We start from the raw sequence: 16787 nt of genomic DNA, 5'->3' as shown, positions 1-16787 counted from the left end.
AGCTCAGCGTTCAACACCATAGTGCCCTCCAAGCTCATCACTAAGCTAAGGACCCTGGGACTAAACACCTCCCTCTGCAACTGGATCCTGGACTTCCTGATGGGCCGACCCCCAGTTGGTAAGGGTAGGTAACAACACATCCTCAACGCTGATCCTCATGGGTCTGGGTCTTCAGATCCTCAAAAAGTTTTACATCTGCACCAACGAGAGCATCCTGACTGGTTGCATCACTGCCTGGTTGGCAACTGCCTCAGCCTCCGACCGCAAGGCACTACAGAGGGTAGTGTGTACGGCCCAGTACATCACTGGGGCCAAGCTTCCTGCCACCCAGAACCTCTATACCAGGCGGTGTCAGAGGGAGTCCCTAAAAATGGTCAAAGACTCCAGCCACCCAAGTCATAGACTGTTCCTCTCTGCTACCGCACGGCAAATGGTACCGGAGCGCCAAGTCTAGGTCCAAGAGGCTTCTAAACAGCTTCTACCCAAAAGCCATAAGACTCCTGAACAGCTAATCAAATTACTACCAAGACTATTTGCATAGGCAGGTTACTTCTACTACGTTGCTGCTGCTACTACTCTGTTATTATCTATGCATGGTCACTTTAATAACTACCTTCATGTACATATTACCTCAATTACTTCGACACCGGTACCCCCTGTATATAGACTCCACATTGACTCTGTACTGGTACCCCCTGTATATAGCCTCCACATTGACTTTGTACCGTAACACCCTGTATATAGCCTCCACATTGACTCTGTACCGTAACACCCTGTATATAGCCTCCACATTGACTCTGTACTGGTACCCGCTGTATATAGCCTCCACATTGACTCTGTACCGGTACCACCTGTATATAGCCTCCACATTGACTCTGTACCGTAACACCCTGTATATAGCCTCCACATTGACTCTGTACCGGTACCCGCTGTATATATCCTCCACATTGACTCTGTACCGTAACACCCTGTATATAGCCTCCACATTGACTCTGTACCGGTACCCGCTGTATATAGCCTCCACATTGACTCTGTACCGGTACCCCCTGTATATAGCCTCCACATTGACTCTGTACCGTAACACCCTGTATATAGCCTCCACATTGACTCTGTACCGTAATACCCTGTATATAGTCTCCACATTGACTCTGTACCGGTACCCCCTTGTATATAGCCTCCACATTGTACCGGTACCCCCTGTATATAGCCTCCACATTGACTCTGTACCGGTACCCCCTGTATATAGTCTCCACATTGACTCTGTACCGGTACCCCCTTGTATATAGCCTCCACATTGTACCGGTACCCCCTGTATATAGCCTCCACATTGACTCTGTACCGGTACCCCCTGTATATAGCCTCCACATTGACTCTGTACCGGTACACCCTGTATATAGCCTCCACATTGACTCTGTACCGTAACACCCTGTATATAGCCTCCACATTGACTCTGTACCGGTACCCCCTTGTATATAGCCTCCACATTGTACCGGTACACCCTGTATATATCCTCCACATTGACTCTGTACCGGTACCCCCTGTATATAGCCTCCACATTGACTCTGTACCGGTACACCCTGTATATAGCCTCAACATTGACTCTGTACCGGTACCCCCTGTATATAGCCTCCACATTGACTCTGTACCGGTACCCCCTGTATATAGTCTCCACATTGACTCTGTACCGGTACCCCCTTGTATATAGCCTCCACATTGTACCGGTACCCCCTGTATATAGCCTCCACATTGACTCTGTACCGGTACCCCCTGTATATAGCCTCCACATTGACTCTGTACCGGTACACCCTGTATATAGCCTCCACATTGACTCTGTACCGGTACCCCCTGTATATAGCCTCCACATTGACTCTGTACCGGTACCCCCTGTATATAGTCTCCACATTGACTCTGTACCGGTACCCCCTTGTATATAGCCTCCACATTGTACCGGTACCCCCTGTATATAGCCTCCACATTGACTCTGTACCGGTACCCCCTGTATATAGCCTCCACATTGTCTCTGTACCGGTACCCCCTGTATATAGTCTCCACATTGACTCTGTACCGGTACCCCCTGTATATAGTCTCCACATTGACTCTGTACCGGTACCCCCTTGTATATAGCCTCCACATTGTACCGGTACCCCCTGTATATAGCCTCCACATTGACTCTGTACCGTAACACCCTGTATATAGCCTCCACATTGACTCTGTACCGGTACCCCCTTGTATATAGCCTCCACATTGTACCGGTACACCCTGTATATATCCTCCACATTGACTCTGTACCGGTACCCCCTGTATATAGCCTCCACATTGACTCTGTACCGTAACACCCTGTATATAGCCTCCACATTTACTCTGTACCGTAACACCCTGTATATAGCCTCCACATTGACTCTGTACCGTAACACCCTGTATATAGCCTCCACATTGACTCTGTACCGGTACCCCCTGTATATAGCCTCCACATTGACTCTGTACCGGTACCCCCTGTATATAGCCTCCACATTGACTCTGTACCGGTACCCCCTGTATATAGCCTCCACATTGACTCTGTACCGGTACCCCCTGTATATAGCCTCCACATTGACTCTGTACCGGTACCCCCTGTATATAGCCTCCACATTGACTCTGTACCGGTACCCCCTGTATATAGCCTCCACATTGACTCTGTACCGGTACCCCCTGTATATATCCTCCACATTGACTCTGTACCGTAACACCCTGTATATAGCCTCCACATTGACTCTGTACCGTAACACCCTGTATATAGCCTCCACATTGACTCTGTACCGGTACCCCCTGTATATAGCCTCCACATTGACTCTGTACCGTAACACCCTGTATATAGCCTCCACATTGACTCTGTACCGGTACACCCTGTATATATCCTCCACATTGACTCTGTACCGGTACCCCCTGTATATAGCCTCCACATTGACTCTGTACCGGTACACCCTGTATATAGCCTCCACATTGACTCTGTACCGGTACCCCCTGTATATAGCCTCCACATTGACTCTGTACCGGTACCCCCTGTATATAGCCTCCACATTGACTCTGTACTGGTACCCCCTGTATATAGCCTCCACATTGACTCTGTACCGGTACCCCCTGTATATAGCCTCCACATTGACTCTGTACCGGTACCCCCTGTATATAGCCTCCACATTGACTCTGTACCGTAACACCCTGTATATAGCCTCCACATTGACTCTGTACCGGTACCCCCTGTATATAGCCTCCACATTGACTCTGTACCGGTACCCCCTGTATATAGCCTCCACATTGACTCTGTACCGGTACCCCCTGTATATAGCCTCCACATTGACTCTGTACCGGTACCCCCTGTATATAGCCTCACTTCTTTTCTTCTTAAAACTGCATTGTTGGTTAAGGGCTTGTAAGTAAGCTTTTCACTGTAAGGTCGACACTTGCTGTATTCGGCGCAGGTGACAAATACAATTTGATTTGGGGAAGTTCTATCAAGGTACTGCATGTGGTTTTGCGAAGGCAAATCATTCAACTCCATTCTGAGCCCATTCACCTGTCGCCCCTGGTAACCCCCGGCTCCCCTCCCCCTGAACGAAGACTGATGCCTGCTGGGGAATTCTGGAATCTATTCTAGAACTTCCGTGAAGCTCTGAGAGTCACGCACCAATCAGTGGCCATAATGACATAGAGTCAGAATGTCAGCTTCCAATCTAAATCCCAGCTGGACTATTCCCGCCCTCTACCTGACCTTTAGCCTCTGTCAGGGAGGGCCATGTTGTTCTTTCTGGAGCACACTGGTTGACCACATCTCAGTAGGCCAGACACCATCTGTCTGTAATACAGACCCGGCCTACAGTCACCTCTGAAGACCACCAATATAACAGAGAGGGATGGAGTGACCCGGTTATTCTGGTACTGTAACAACCAAATAATCCTCCTCTCCTGTAGCACAACCCCACAGTTTAACCCAAACAGAACTGGTTCTGTCTGACTGCGAGCAGCACCGCAAGGTCGCCCGACCAGCGACACGCGGGAGAGCGAGAGGGAAAGTGCAGAAAGCGTTAGACGCCCGCTACCCAGCTGAGCACTTAACTAGCATTTATCTGAGCCTCTTGACTTACTGTAAAGAGAGAGGACCATATAGCTAGAGAACAGAGAGGGCTTACTGTAAAGAGAGAGGACCATATAGCTACAGAACAGAGAGGGCTTACTGTAAAGAGAGAGGACCATATAGCTACAGAACAGAGAGGGCTTACTGTAAAGAGAGAGGACCATATAGCTACAAAACAGAGAGGGCTTACTGTAAAGAGAGAGGACCATATAGCTACAGAACAGAGAGGGCTTACTGTAAAGAGAGAGGACCATATAGCTACAGAACAGAGAGGGCTTACTGTAAAGAGAGAGGACCATATAGCTACAGAACAGAGGGGGCTTACTGTAAAGAGAGAGGACCATATAGCTACAGAACAGAGGGGGCTTACTGTAAAGAGAGAGGACCATATAGCTACAGAACAGAGAGGGCTTACTGTAAAGAGAGAGGACCATATAGCTACAGAACAGAGAGGGCTTACTGTAAAGAGAGAGGACCATATAGCTACAGAACAGAGAGGGCTTACTGTAAAGAGAGAGGACCATATAGCTACAGAACAGAGAGGGCTTACTGTAAAGAGAGAGGACCATATAGCTACAGAACAGAGAGGGCTTACTGTAAAGAGAGAGGACCATATAGCTACAGAACAGAGAGGGCTTACTGTAAAGAGAGAGGACCATATAGCTACAGAACAGAGAGGGCTTACTGTAAAGAGAGAGGACCATATAGCTACAGAACAGAGAGGGCTTACTGTAAAGAGAGAGGACCATATAGCTACAGAACAGAGAGGGCTTACTGTAAAGAGAGAGGACCATATAGCTACAGAACAGAGAGGGCTTACTGTAAAGAGAGAGGACCATATAGCTACAGAACAGAGAGGGCTTACTGTAAAGAGAGAGGACCATATAGCTACAGAACAGAGAGGGCTTACTGTAAAGAGAGAGGACCATATAGCTACAGAACAGAGAGGGCTTACTGTAAAGAGAGAGGACCATATAGCTACAGAACAGAGAGGGCTTACTGTAAAGAGAGAGGACCATATAGCTACAGAACAGAGAGGGCTTACTGTAAAGAGAGAGGACCATATAGCTACAGAACAGAGAGGGCTTACTGTAAAGAGAGAGGACCATATAGCTACAGAACAGAGAGGGCTTACTGTAAAGAGAGAGGACCATATAGCTACAGAACAGAGAGGGCTTACTGTAAAGAGAGAGGACCATATAGCTACAGAACAGAGAGGGCTTACTGTAAAGAGAGAGGACCATATAGCTACAGAACAGAGAGGGCTTACTGTAAAGAGAGAGGACCATATAGCTACAGAACAGAGAGGGCTTACTGTAAAGAGAGAGGACCATATAGCTACAGAACAGAGAGGGCTTACTGTAAAGAGAGAGGACCATACAGCTACAGAACAGAGAGGGCTTACTGTAAAGAGAGAGGACCATACAGCTACAGAACAGAGAGAGGGCTTACTGTAAAGAGAGAGGACCATATAGCTACAGAACAGAGAGAGGGCTTACTGTAAAGAGAGAGGACCATATAGCTACAGAACAGAGAGAGGGCTTACTGTAAAGAGAGAGGACCATATAGCTACAGAACAGAGAGGACTTACTGTAAAGAGAGAGGACCATATAGCTACAGAACAGAGAGGGCTTACTGTAAAGAGAGAGGACCATATAGCTACAGAACAGAGAGGACTTACTGTAAAGAGAGAGGACCATATAGCTACAGAACAGAGAGGGCTTACTGTAAAGAGAGAGGACCATTAAGCTACAGAACAGAGAGGGCTTACTGTAAAGAGAGAGGACCATATAGCTACAGAACAGAGAGGGCTTACTGTAAAGAGAGAGGACCATATAGCTACAGAACAGAGAGGGCTTACTGTAAAGAGAGAGGACCATACAGCTACAGAACAGAGAGGGCTTACTGTAAAGAGAGAGGACCATATAGCTACAGAACAGAGGGATTACTGTAAAGAGAGAGGACCATATAGCTACAGAACAGAGGGATTACTGAGGCTGAAAACTGTGGGTGTGTGTGGACCATGGTAAATCATTGGTGAAGTGGGTGACGAGGATAAAGCTCTCGACCCGCTCCACAACAGCATTGTCGATGTGGATGGGGGCGTGCTCTCCCTCTTTCTCCTGTAGTCCTCGATCAGCTCCTCAGTCTTGCTGACGTTGAGGGAGAGGCTGTTGTCCTGGCACCACACTGCTAAGTCTCTGACGTCCTCCCTGTAGTCCTCGATCAGCTCCTCAGTCTTTCTGACGTTGAGGGAGAGGTTGTTGTCCTGGCACCACACTGCCAAGTCTCTGACGTCCTCCCTGTAGTCCTCGATCAGCTCCTCAGTCTTGCTGACGTTGAGGGAGAGGTTGTTGTCCTGGCACCACACTGCTAAGTCTCTGACGTCCTCCCTGTAGTCCTCGATCAGCTCCTCAGTCTTCCTGACGTTGAGGGAGAGGCTGTTGTCCTGGCACCACACTGCTAAGTCTCTGACGTCCTCCCTGTAGTCCTCGATCAGCTCCTCAGTCTTTCTGACGTTGAGGGAGAGGTTGTTGTCCTGGCACCACACTGCTAAGTCTCTGACGTCCTCCCTGTAGTCCTCGATCAGCTCCTCAGTCTTGCTGACGTTGAGGGAGAGGTTGTTGTCCTGGCACCACACTGCTAAGTCTCTGACGTCCTCCCTGTAGTCCTCGATCAGCTCCTCAGTCTTGCTGATGTTGAGGGAGAGGTTGTTGTCCTGGCACCACACTGCTAAGTCTCTGACGTCCTCCCTGTTGGCTGAATCATCTCCGCCGGTGATCAGGCCTTCCACCGTTGTGTCGTTAGTAAAACTTGATGATGGTGTTTGAGTCATGTATGGCCACGCAGTCGTGGGTGAACAGGAAGTACATGAGGGAACCAAGCACGCAACCCCGAGGTGGTGCCTAGCCTCACCACCTGGGGGCGGCCTGTCAGGAAGTCAGTCGCAGAGGGAGGTGTTGTTGCCTAGCCTCACCACCTGGGGGCGGCCTGTCAGGAAGTCAGTCGCAGAGGGAGGTGTTGGTGCCTAGCCTCACCACCTGGGGGTGACCTGTCAGGAAGTCAGTCGCAGAGGGAGGTGTTGTTGCCTAGCCTCACCACCTGGGGGCAGCCTGTCAGGAAGTCAGTCATAGAGGGAGGTGTTGTTGACTAGCCTCACCACCTGGGGGCGGCCTGTCAGGAAGTCAGTCGCAGAGGGAGGTGTTGTTGCCTAGCCTCACCACCTGGGGGCGGCCTGTCAGGAAGTCAGTCATAGAGGGAGGTGTTGTTGACTAGCCTCACCACCTGGGGGTGACCTGTCAGGAAGTCAGTCATAGAGGGAGGTGTTTTGTCCCAGGGTCCTTAGCTTAGTGGTGAGCTTTTAAGGGCACTATGGTGTTTAACGCTGAGCTGTAGTCAATGAACAGCATTCTCACATAGTTATTTCCCTTCTTGTGGGAGAGGGTAGTGTGAAGTGCAATTGAGATTGCTTTATTTGTGGATTTGTTGGGGCGGTATACGAATTGGAGTGGTTCTAGGGTGTCTGGGATGATGGTGCGTCATGACCAGCCTTTCAATGGTGATCAGTTTGGCACATGTTGGGATTACAGACTTGGACAACGAGAGATTTAAAATGTCTGTAGACACCTGCCAGCTGGTCGGCGGATGCTTTGAGAACCAGTATTCCATCTGGCCCGGCGGTCTTTCTAGGGAGTTTTTCACTATCCACCGTGCTTCTACACATGCATTGCTTGCTGTTTGGGGTTTTAGGTTGGGTTTCTGTAGAGCACTTTGAGATATCAGCTGATGTACGAAGGGCTATATAAATAAATTTGATTGATTGTTAAACCTGTTTAAATGTTTTGCTCACATCGGCCACGCACAGCGAGATAGCAGTCGTCTGGAAAAGCAGGGGCTTTTCCACGCAAGGCACAGCGTTATATTCCTCAAAGAGATCCTAGAAAGACATTTAGCTCGTTTGGGAGTTTTGTGTCGCTGGGAAGTTCATGGCTTCATGGCTTCCCTTTGTAATCCGTTACCGTCTGCAAGACCCCGTCACATACAACAAGCTTCATAGTCGCTGTAATAAGATTCCTTTTGCCTCCTATATCGTCTTTTTGCAGGTTTGAAGACTCGGAGGTCGTAGATTTCTTGTATGCGTCTGTGTCACGTTCATTGTAAGCGGGTCTGCTTTGTCCGACCACTTCTGTATTGGAGTGCGTCACTGGTACATCCTGTTTTAGCTTTTTGTTTGTAAACAGGAAGCAGGAGAATGGAGTCACGCTGAGATTTGCCGAAGGGAGGACGAGGCAGTGCCCTGTAAGAGTTTCTGTGGGTAGAATACAGGTGGGTCTGGAGTTTTAGCGCCCATAGGGGCACAGGAGATGTGTTGGTAGAAGTGAGGTGGGACGGTTTGAAGTCACCCTGCATTAAAAACCAGGTGATCAAAAGCACAAGATTTACTTCAAACTTGAAGCAGAACATGAAAAAAAACACTTTGTTTTTCCTGAAGCCACAGTCCGATCCTGCAAACTCATGGAGAATCCACCGAGTACGATATTATAGTGTAACAGGATAGCTTTCCATCCCTATCTGGGCTCGAACCAGGAACACATTGACAACAACCACCCTCGAAGCATCGTTACCCATCGCGCCACAAAAAGCCGCGGCCCTTGCAGAGCAAGGGGAACAACTACTTCAAGGTCTCAGAGAGAGTGAAGTCACCGATTGAAACGCTATTAGCGCGCACCACCGCTAACTAGCTAGCCATTTCACATGGGTTACACGAGCCTAGCGTCCTCATCCAGCCACGTTTCACTAAGACATTATATTGTTAAAGTCTCTCTAATGGATGAGCGTCGTCCGAGAGTCATCCATCTTATTCTCCAGTGACTGGACATTGGCCAATAGGAGGAGAGCGCCGTTCGGTTTTCTCTTCACCTCCAATTTCACCCACCTCATCATCCCACGTCTACGCCTGCAGCGTTTCGGTAGCCCATAGAGCAAAGCATTATGGTCCGGTATGAACAGTGGAACAGCTGAGTCGGAGATGAAGTCTAAATCAAGGTCAGTGATAACAACAATACAACTCACTAAAACTGACAAGTTGGGTTGGAACTCGTAAGACGTCGCCCTTCTCCGTCGGAGAAGTGACCCCCCCTGTAGTTAAAGTGCAAATAGTTTCTCCGGTTGACGTCCCGAGGACAGGGAGAAACATGGTCTCAGTCCTGACAGAGGGATAGCTACCTGCGCTCAACTGCTTCTCACCAATAGAACGTGACAGTAAAATGTTGAACTTTAAAAAAAATATAGTGAACTACTTTATACTACAGCCCTATTCCCTATATAGTGCACTACTTTATACTACAGCCCTATTCCCTATGTAGTGGACTACAGCCCTATTCCCTATATAGTACACTACTTTATACTACAGCCCTATTCCCTATGTAGTGCACTACTTTATACTACAGCCCTATTCCCTATGTAGTGCACTACTTTATACTACAGCCCTATTCCCTATGTAGTGCACTACTTTATACTACAGCCCTATTCCCTATATAGTGCACTACTTTATACTACAGCCCTATTCCCTATGTAGTGCATTACTTTATACTACAGCCCTATGTAGTGCACTACTTTATACTACAGCCCTATTCCCTATATAGTGCACTACTTTATACTACAGCCCTATTCCCTATATTGTGCACTACTTTATACTACAGCCCTATTCCCTATATAGTACACTACTTTATACTACAGCCCTATTCCCTATATAGTGCACTACTCTATACTACAGCCCTATTCCCTATATAGTGCACTACTCTATACTACAGCCCTATTCCCTATATAGTGCACTACTCTATACTACAGCCCTATTCCCTATGTAGTGCACTACTTTATACTACAGCCCTATATAGTGCACTACTTTATACTACAGCCCTATTCCCTATGTAGTGCACTACTTTATACTACAGCCCTATTCCCTATATAGTGCACTACTTTATACTACAGCCCTATTCCCTATGTAGTGCACTACTTTATACTACAGCCCTATATAGTACACTACTTTATACTACAGCCCTATTCCCTATGTAGTGCACTACTTTATACTACAGCCCTATGTAGTGCACTAGGTTTATATAGGGAATAGAGTGCCATTTGGGATTCAGCCAAGCTGTCATAGTTCAGTGTAGGAACTAGGATGTGTTTAACTCTCTCCTGCTTCCTCATCATTTAATGAGCTGCTTGGAACCACATTAAAAACTAAGAGAATCAGAGAGAAAATGGCCCATTCCTCCAAATGACCCTGATATGGTTCTGTCCTGAAATAGTCTGTCTACCTCTGAAATAGTCTGCTGCCCTGCCCTCTCCCTGGCCTGCGCGCGGGGCTCTGACAGCGGTGACCTCAGCGTAGAGGGGTCAGGTTTAATCTGGTTGATTGATAAGACAGACGTGGGGACGAGAACAATCCAGGAATGTAAAAAAATTATAACGGGAAGACGGTGAGAAGTCTTTTCTTTAAAAAAATGTTTTGAGAGAAAGAGGGAAAGGGAGCGAGTTACAGAGAGAGCGAGCGAGACAGGGAGCGAGTTAGAGAGCAAGAGAGAGAGAGAGACAGGGAGTGAGTTACAAAGAGCAAGAGAGAGAGAGACAGGGAGTGAGTTACAAAGAGCAAGAGAGAGAGAGAGACAGGGAGTGAGTTACAAAGAGCAAGAGAGAGAGAGACAGGGAGTGAGTTAGAGAGAAAGGGAGCCAGTTAGAGAGAAAGGAGAGCGAGCGAGTTAGAGAGAGCGAATGAGCGAGTGACAGTGACCTTGAAAAAGAGAGAAAGATCTGTTTACCATTTCCAATGTGTTAACAACTTCCAGCCTTCTAAATGCTTGACCTTCAGGAAATAACTTGTAGTTTACACACTGTGTTCAAAGGCCTGTTCCCTGCCAGCGCTGTACACTACATTTACATCAATATTTACATATGGAAGTGGAGTCCTTATGTCTGAAGCTCCCTGGATAATTAGCGTAATCATTCAAGCAACCCCTGTATGATGAGCGGAGGGGTAGAGGGCCTAGGAGAGGCAAGGAGGGGTAGAGGGCCTAGGAGAGGCAGGGAGGGGTAGAGGGCCTAGGAGAGGCAGGGAGAGGTAGAGGGCCTAGGAGAGGCAGGGAGAGGTAGAGGGCCTAGGAGAGGCAGGGAGAGGTAGAGGGCCTAGGAGAGGCAGGGGGCCTAGGAGAGGCAGGGAGAGGTAGAGGGCCTAGGAGAGGCAGGGAGGGGTAGAGGGCCTAGGAGAGGCAGGGAGCCTAGGAGAGGCAGGGAGGGGTAGAGGGTCTAGGAGAGGCAGGGAGGGGTAGAGGGTCTAGGAGAGGCAGGGAGGGGTAGAGGGCCTAGGAGAGGCAGGGAGGGGTAGAGGGCCTAGGAGAGGCAGGGAGGGGTAGAGGGCCTAGGAGAGGCAGGGAGGGGTAGAGGGCCTAGGAGAGGCAGGGAGGGGTAGAGGGCCTAGGAGAGGCAGGGAGGGGTAGAGGGCCTAGGAGAGGCAGGGAGGGGTAGAGGGCCTAGGAGAGGCAGGGAGGGGTAGAGGGCCTAGGAGAGGCAGGGAGGGGTAGAGGGCCTAGGAGAGGCAGGGAGAGGTAGAGGGCCTAGGAGAGGCAGGGAGGGGTAGAGGGCCTAGGAGAGGCAGGGGGCCTAGGAGAGGCAGGGAGGGGCAGGGGGCCTAGGAGAGGCAGGGAGGAGTAGAGGGCCTAGGAGAGGCAGGGAGAGGTAGAGGGCCTAGGAGAGGCAGGGAGAGGTAGAGGGCATAGGAGAGGCAGGGAGAGGTAGAGGGCCTAGGAGAGGCAGGGAGAAGTAGAGAGCCTAGGAGAGGTAGGGGGGGGTAGAGGGTCTGGGAGAGACAGGGAGGAGTAGAGGGCCTAGGAGAGGCAAGGAGGGGTAGAGCGCCTAGGAGAGGCAGGGAGGGGTAGAGGGCCTAGGAGAGGCAGGGAGAGGTAGAGGGCCTAGGAGAGGCAGGGAGGGGTAGAGGGTCTAGGAGAGGCAGGGAGGGGTAGAGGGCCTAGGAGAGGTAGGGGGGGTAGAGGGTCTGGGAGAGGCAGAGGGCCTAGGAGAGGCAGGGAGAGGTAGAGGGCCTAGGAGAGGCAGGGAGAGGTAGAGGGCCTAGGAGAGGCAGGGAGGGGTAGAGGGCCTAGGAGAGGCAGGGGGCCTAGGAGAGGCAGGGAGGGGCAGGGGGCCTAGGAGAGGCAGGGAGGAGTAGAGGGCCTAGGAGAGGCAGGGAGGGGTAGAGGGCCTAGGAGAGGCAGGGAGAGGTAGAGGGCCTAGGAGAGGCAGGGAGAGGTAGAGGGCCTAGGAGAGGCAGGGAGAGGTAGAGGGCCTAGGAGAGGCAGGGAGAGGTAGAGAGCCTAGGAGAGGTAGGGGGGGGTAGAGGGTCTGGGAGAGACAGGGAGGAGTAGAGGGCCTAGGAGAGGCAAGGAGGGGTAGAGCGCCTAGGAGAGGCAGGGAGGGGTAGAGGGCCTAGGAGAGGCAGGGAGAGGTAGAGGGCCTAGGAGAGGCAGGGAGGGGTAGAGGGTCTAGGAGAGGCAGGGAGGGGTAGAGGGCCTAGGAGAGGTAGGGGGGGTAGAGGGTCTGGGAGAGGCAGAGGGCCTAGGAGAGGCAGGGAGAGGTAGAGGGCCTAGGAGGGGTAGAGGGCCTAGGAGAGGCAGGGAGGGGTAGAGGGCCTAGGAGAGGCAGGGGGCCTAGGAGAGGTAGCGAGGGGTAGAGGGTCTAGGAGAGGTAGGGAGGAGTAGAGGGCCTAGGAGAGGCAGGGAGAGGTAGAGGGCCTAGGAGAGGCAGGGAGGGGTAGGGAGCCTAGGAGAGGCAGGGAGAGGTAGAGGGCCTAGGAGAGGCAGGGAGGAGTAGGGGGCCTAGGAGAGGCAGGGAGCCTAGGAGAGTCAGGGAGGGGTAGAGGGCCTAGGAGAGGTAGGGGGCCTAGAAGAGGCATGGAGGGGTAGAGGGCCTAGGAGAGGTAGGGGGCCTAGGAGAGGTAGGGGGCCTAGGAAAGGCATGGAGGGGTAGAGGGCCTAGGAGAGGTAGGGGGCCTAGGAGAGGCAGGGAGGGGTAGAGGGCCTAGGAGAGGCAGGGAGGGGTAGAGGGCCTAGGAGAGGCAGGGAGAGGTAGAGGGCCTAGGAGAGGCAGGGGGCCTAGGAGAGGTAGGGAGGGGTAGAGGGCCTAGGATCGTCAGGGAGGGGTAGAGGGCCTAGGAGAGGCAGGGAGGGGTAGAGGGCCTAGGAGAGGCAGGGAGAGGTAGAGGGCCTAGGAGAGGCAGGGGGCCTAGGAGAGGTAGGGAGGGGTAGAGGGCCTAGGATCGTCAGGGAGGGGTAGAGGGCCTAGGATCGGCAGGGAAGGGTAGAGGGCCTAGGATCGCCAGGGAAGGGTAGAGGGCCTAGGATCGGCAGGGAGGGGTAGGGGGCCTGGGAGAGGTCGGGGGACTGGGAGAGGTCGGGGGCCTGGGAGAGGTCGGGGGCCTGGGAGAGGTCGGGGGCCTGGGAGAGGTCGGGGGGTAGAGGGCCTAGGAGATAGTAGGTAATGTCTTGGAGCAACAACGGCTCAGGCGCGAAGTGGTAGGCCACAAAAGCCCACCGAATGGGACCGCGGAGCACTGAAGCGCGTAAAAATGGTCTGTCCTCAGTTGCAACACTCACTACAGAGTTTCAAACTGCCTCTGGAAGCAACGACAGCACAATAACTGTTGGCCGGGAGAGTCATTACATATGTTTCCATGGCCGAGCAGCCGCACACAAGCCTAAGATCACCATTTATAATGCCAAGCGTCTGCAGGAGTGGTGTAAAGCTCGCCACCATTGGACTCTGGACCAGCGGAAACGCTTTCTCTGGAGTGATGAATCACGCTTTACCATCTGGCAGTCCGACGGGCGAATCTGGGTTTGGCTGATGCTAGGAGAACGTTACCTCCCTGAATGCATAGTACCAACTGTAAAGTTTGGTGGAGGAGGAATAATGGTCAGGGGCTGTTTTTCATGTTTTTTTTTGGGCTCTTAGTTCCAGTGAAGGGAAATCTTAACGCTACAGCATACAATGACATCGAACACCTTTGGGATGAATTGGAAGGCCGACTGCGAGCCAGGCCTAATCGCCCAACATCAGTGCCAAACCTCACTAATGCTTGAGGCTGAATGGAAGCAAGTCCCCTCTTCGCAATGTTCCATCATCTAGTGGAAAGCCTTCCCAGAAGAGTAGAGGCTGTTATAGCAGCAATGTTCCAACATCTAGTGAAAAGCCTTCCCAGAAGAGTGGAGGCTGTTATAGCAGCAATGTTCCAACATCTAGTGGAAAGCCTTCCCAGAAGAGTAGAGGCTGTTATAGCAGCAATGTTCCATCATCTAGTGGAAAGCCTTCCCAGAAGAGTGGAGGCTGTTATAGCAGCAATGTTCCAACATCTAGTGGAAAGCCTTCCCAGAAGAGTGGAGGCTGTTATAGGAGCAATGTTCCAACATCTAGTGGAAAGCCTTCCCAGAAGAGTGGAGGCTGTTATAGGAGCAATGTTCCAACATCTAGCGGAAAGCCTTCCCAGAAGAGTGGAGGCTGTTATAGCAGCAATGTTCCAACATCTAGTGGAAAGCCTTCCCAGAAGAGTGGAGGCTGTTATAGCAGCAATGTTCCAACATCTAGTGGAAAGCCTTCCCAGAAGAGTGGAGGCTGTTATAGCAGCAATGTTCCATCATCTAGTGGAAAGCCTTCCCAGAAGAGTGGTGGCTGTTATAGCAGCAATGTTCCAACATCTAGTGGAAAGCCTTCCCAGAAGAGTGGAGGCTGTTATAGCAGCAATGTTCCAACATCTAGCGGAAAGCCTTCCCAGAAGAGTGGAGGCTGTTATAGCAGCAATATTCCAACATCTAGTGGAAAGCCTTCCCAGAAGAGTGGAGGCTGTTATAGCAGCAATATTCCAACATCTAGTGGAAAGCCTTCCCAGAAGAGTGGAGGCTGTTATAGCAGCAATGTTCCATCATCTAGTGGAAAGCCTTCCCAGAAGAGTGGAGGCTGTTATAGCAGCAATGTTCCAACATCTAGTGGAAAGCCTTCCCAGAAGAGTGGAGGCTGTTATAGCAGCAATGTTCCAACATCTAGTGGAAAGCCTTCCCTGAAGAGTAGAGGCTGTTATAACAGCAATGTTCCAACATCTAGTGGAAAGCCTTCCCAGAAGAGTGGAGGCTGTTATAGCAGCAATGTTCCAACATCTAGTGGAAAGCCTTCCCAGAAGAGTAGAGGCTGTTATAGCAGCAATGTTCCAACATCTAGTGGAAAGCCTTCCCAGAAGAGTGGAGGCTGTTATAGCAGCAATGTTCCAACATCTAGTGGAAAGCCTTCCCAGAAGAGTGGAGGCTGTTATAGCAGCAATGTTCCAACATCTAGTGGAAAGCCTTCCCAGAGGAGTGGAGGCTGTTATAGCAGCAATGTTCCAACATCTAGCGGAAAGCCTTCCCAGAAAAGTGGAGGCTGTTATAGCAGCAATGTTCCATCATCTAGTGGAAAGCCTTCCCAGAAGAGTGGAGGCTGTTATAGCAGCAATGTTCCAACATCTAGTGGAAAGTTTTCCTAGAAGAGTGGAGGCTGTTATAGCAGCAATGTTCCAACATCTAGTGGAAAGCCTTCCCAGAGGAGTGGAGGCTGTTATAGCAGCAATGTTCCAACATCTAGTGGAAAGCCTTCCCAGAAAAGTGGAGGCTGTTATAGCAGCAATGTTCCAACATCTAGCGGAAAGCCTTCCCAGAAAAGTGGAGGCTGTTATAGCAGCAATGTTCCATCATCTAGTGGAAAGCCTTCCCAGAAGAGTGGAGGCTGTTATAGCAGCAATGTTCCAACATCTAGTGGAAAGCCTTCCCAGAAGAGTGGAGGCTGTTATAGCAGCAATGTTCCATCATCTAGTGGAAAGCCTTCCCAGAAGAGTGGAGGCTGTTATAGCAGCAATGTTCCAACATCTAGTGGAAAGCCTTCCCAGAAGAGTGGAGGCTGTTATAGCAGCAATGTTCCAACATCTAGTGGAAAGCCTTCCCAGAAGAGTGGAGGCTGTTACAGCAGCAAAGGGGGGGACCAACTCCATATTAATGCCAATGATTTTGGAATGAGATGTTCGACGAGCAGGTGTCCACACACTTTTAGTCATGTAGTATATATGTGACCACCAGACACATATCGGTATTCCCAGTCATATGAAATCCATAGATCAGGGTCTAATTTATTTATTTCAATTGACTGATTTCCTAATATGAACTGTAACTCAGTAAAATCTTTGACATTGCTGTGTTTATATATTTTTTGGTTCAGTTACCTCGGAGGTCCTTCTTTAGTTTGGTCAGGTCCTTCTGAAAGTCCTCAAACTTCATCTGTGAAGCCTGGAACAGGTCCTGGGGCTCAGGGAGAGGGTAGAGACACGTCTCCCTGCCGGCGTCCTGAGTACACATGACATGACCTTTGTCCTTAGAGCATTAGACACAGCAGCGGGGTTAGGGTAGTAGAGTTAGATCATGTAGAGTGGGTTAGTAACAGAGTTAGATCATGTAGAGTGGGTTAGGGTAGTAGAGTTAGATCATGTAGAGTGGGTTAGGGTAGTAGAGTTAGATCATGTAGAGTGGGTTAGTAACAGAGTTAGATCATGTAGAGTGGGTTAGGGTAGTAGAGTTAGATCATGTAGAGTGGATTAGTAACAGAGTTAGATCAT

General features: G+C 50.4%; 1 protein-coding gene across 2 annotated transcripts in view; it reads right to left on the bottom strand.

Moving 5' to 3' along the window:
* Positions 1 to 16787, bottom strand: part of LOC129842185 (formin-2-like) — a 448967-nt gene that overhangs the window by 29998 nt on the left and 402182 nt on the right. For both annotated transcript variants that reach the window (XM_055910615.1, XM_055910616.1), the window contains one exon: positions 16398 to 16518. In XM_055910615.1, coding sequence (XP_055766590.1) covers positions 16398 to 16518 — 121 coding nt within the window. The remainder of the gene's footprint in view (positions 1 to 16397; positions 16519 to 16787) is intronic.

Source organism: Salvelinus fontinalis, unplaced genomic scaffold (assembly GCF_029448725.1).
Source record: "Salvelinus fontinalis isolate EN_2023a unplaced genomic scaffold, ASM2944872v1 scaffold_0022, whole genome shotgun sequence".
Taxonomy (NCBI): Eukaryota; Metazoa; Chordata; class Actinopteri; order Salmoniformes; family Salmonidae; genus Salvelinus; species Salvelinus fontinalis.
Note: the sequence above shows the minus strand (reverse complement) of the source record. Positions and strands in the feature narration are given on the sequence as shown.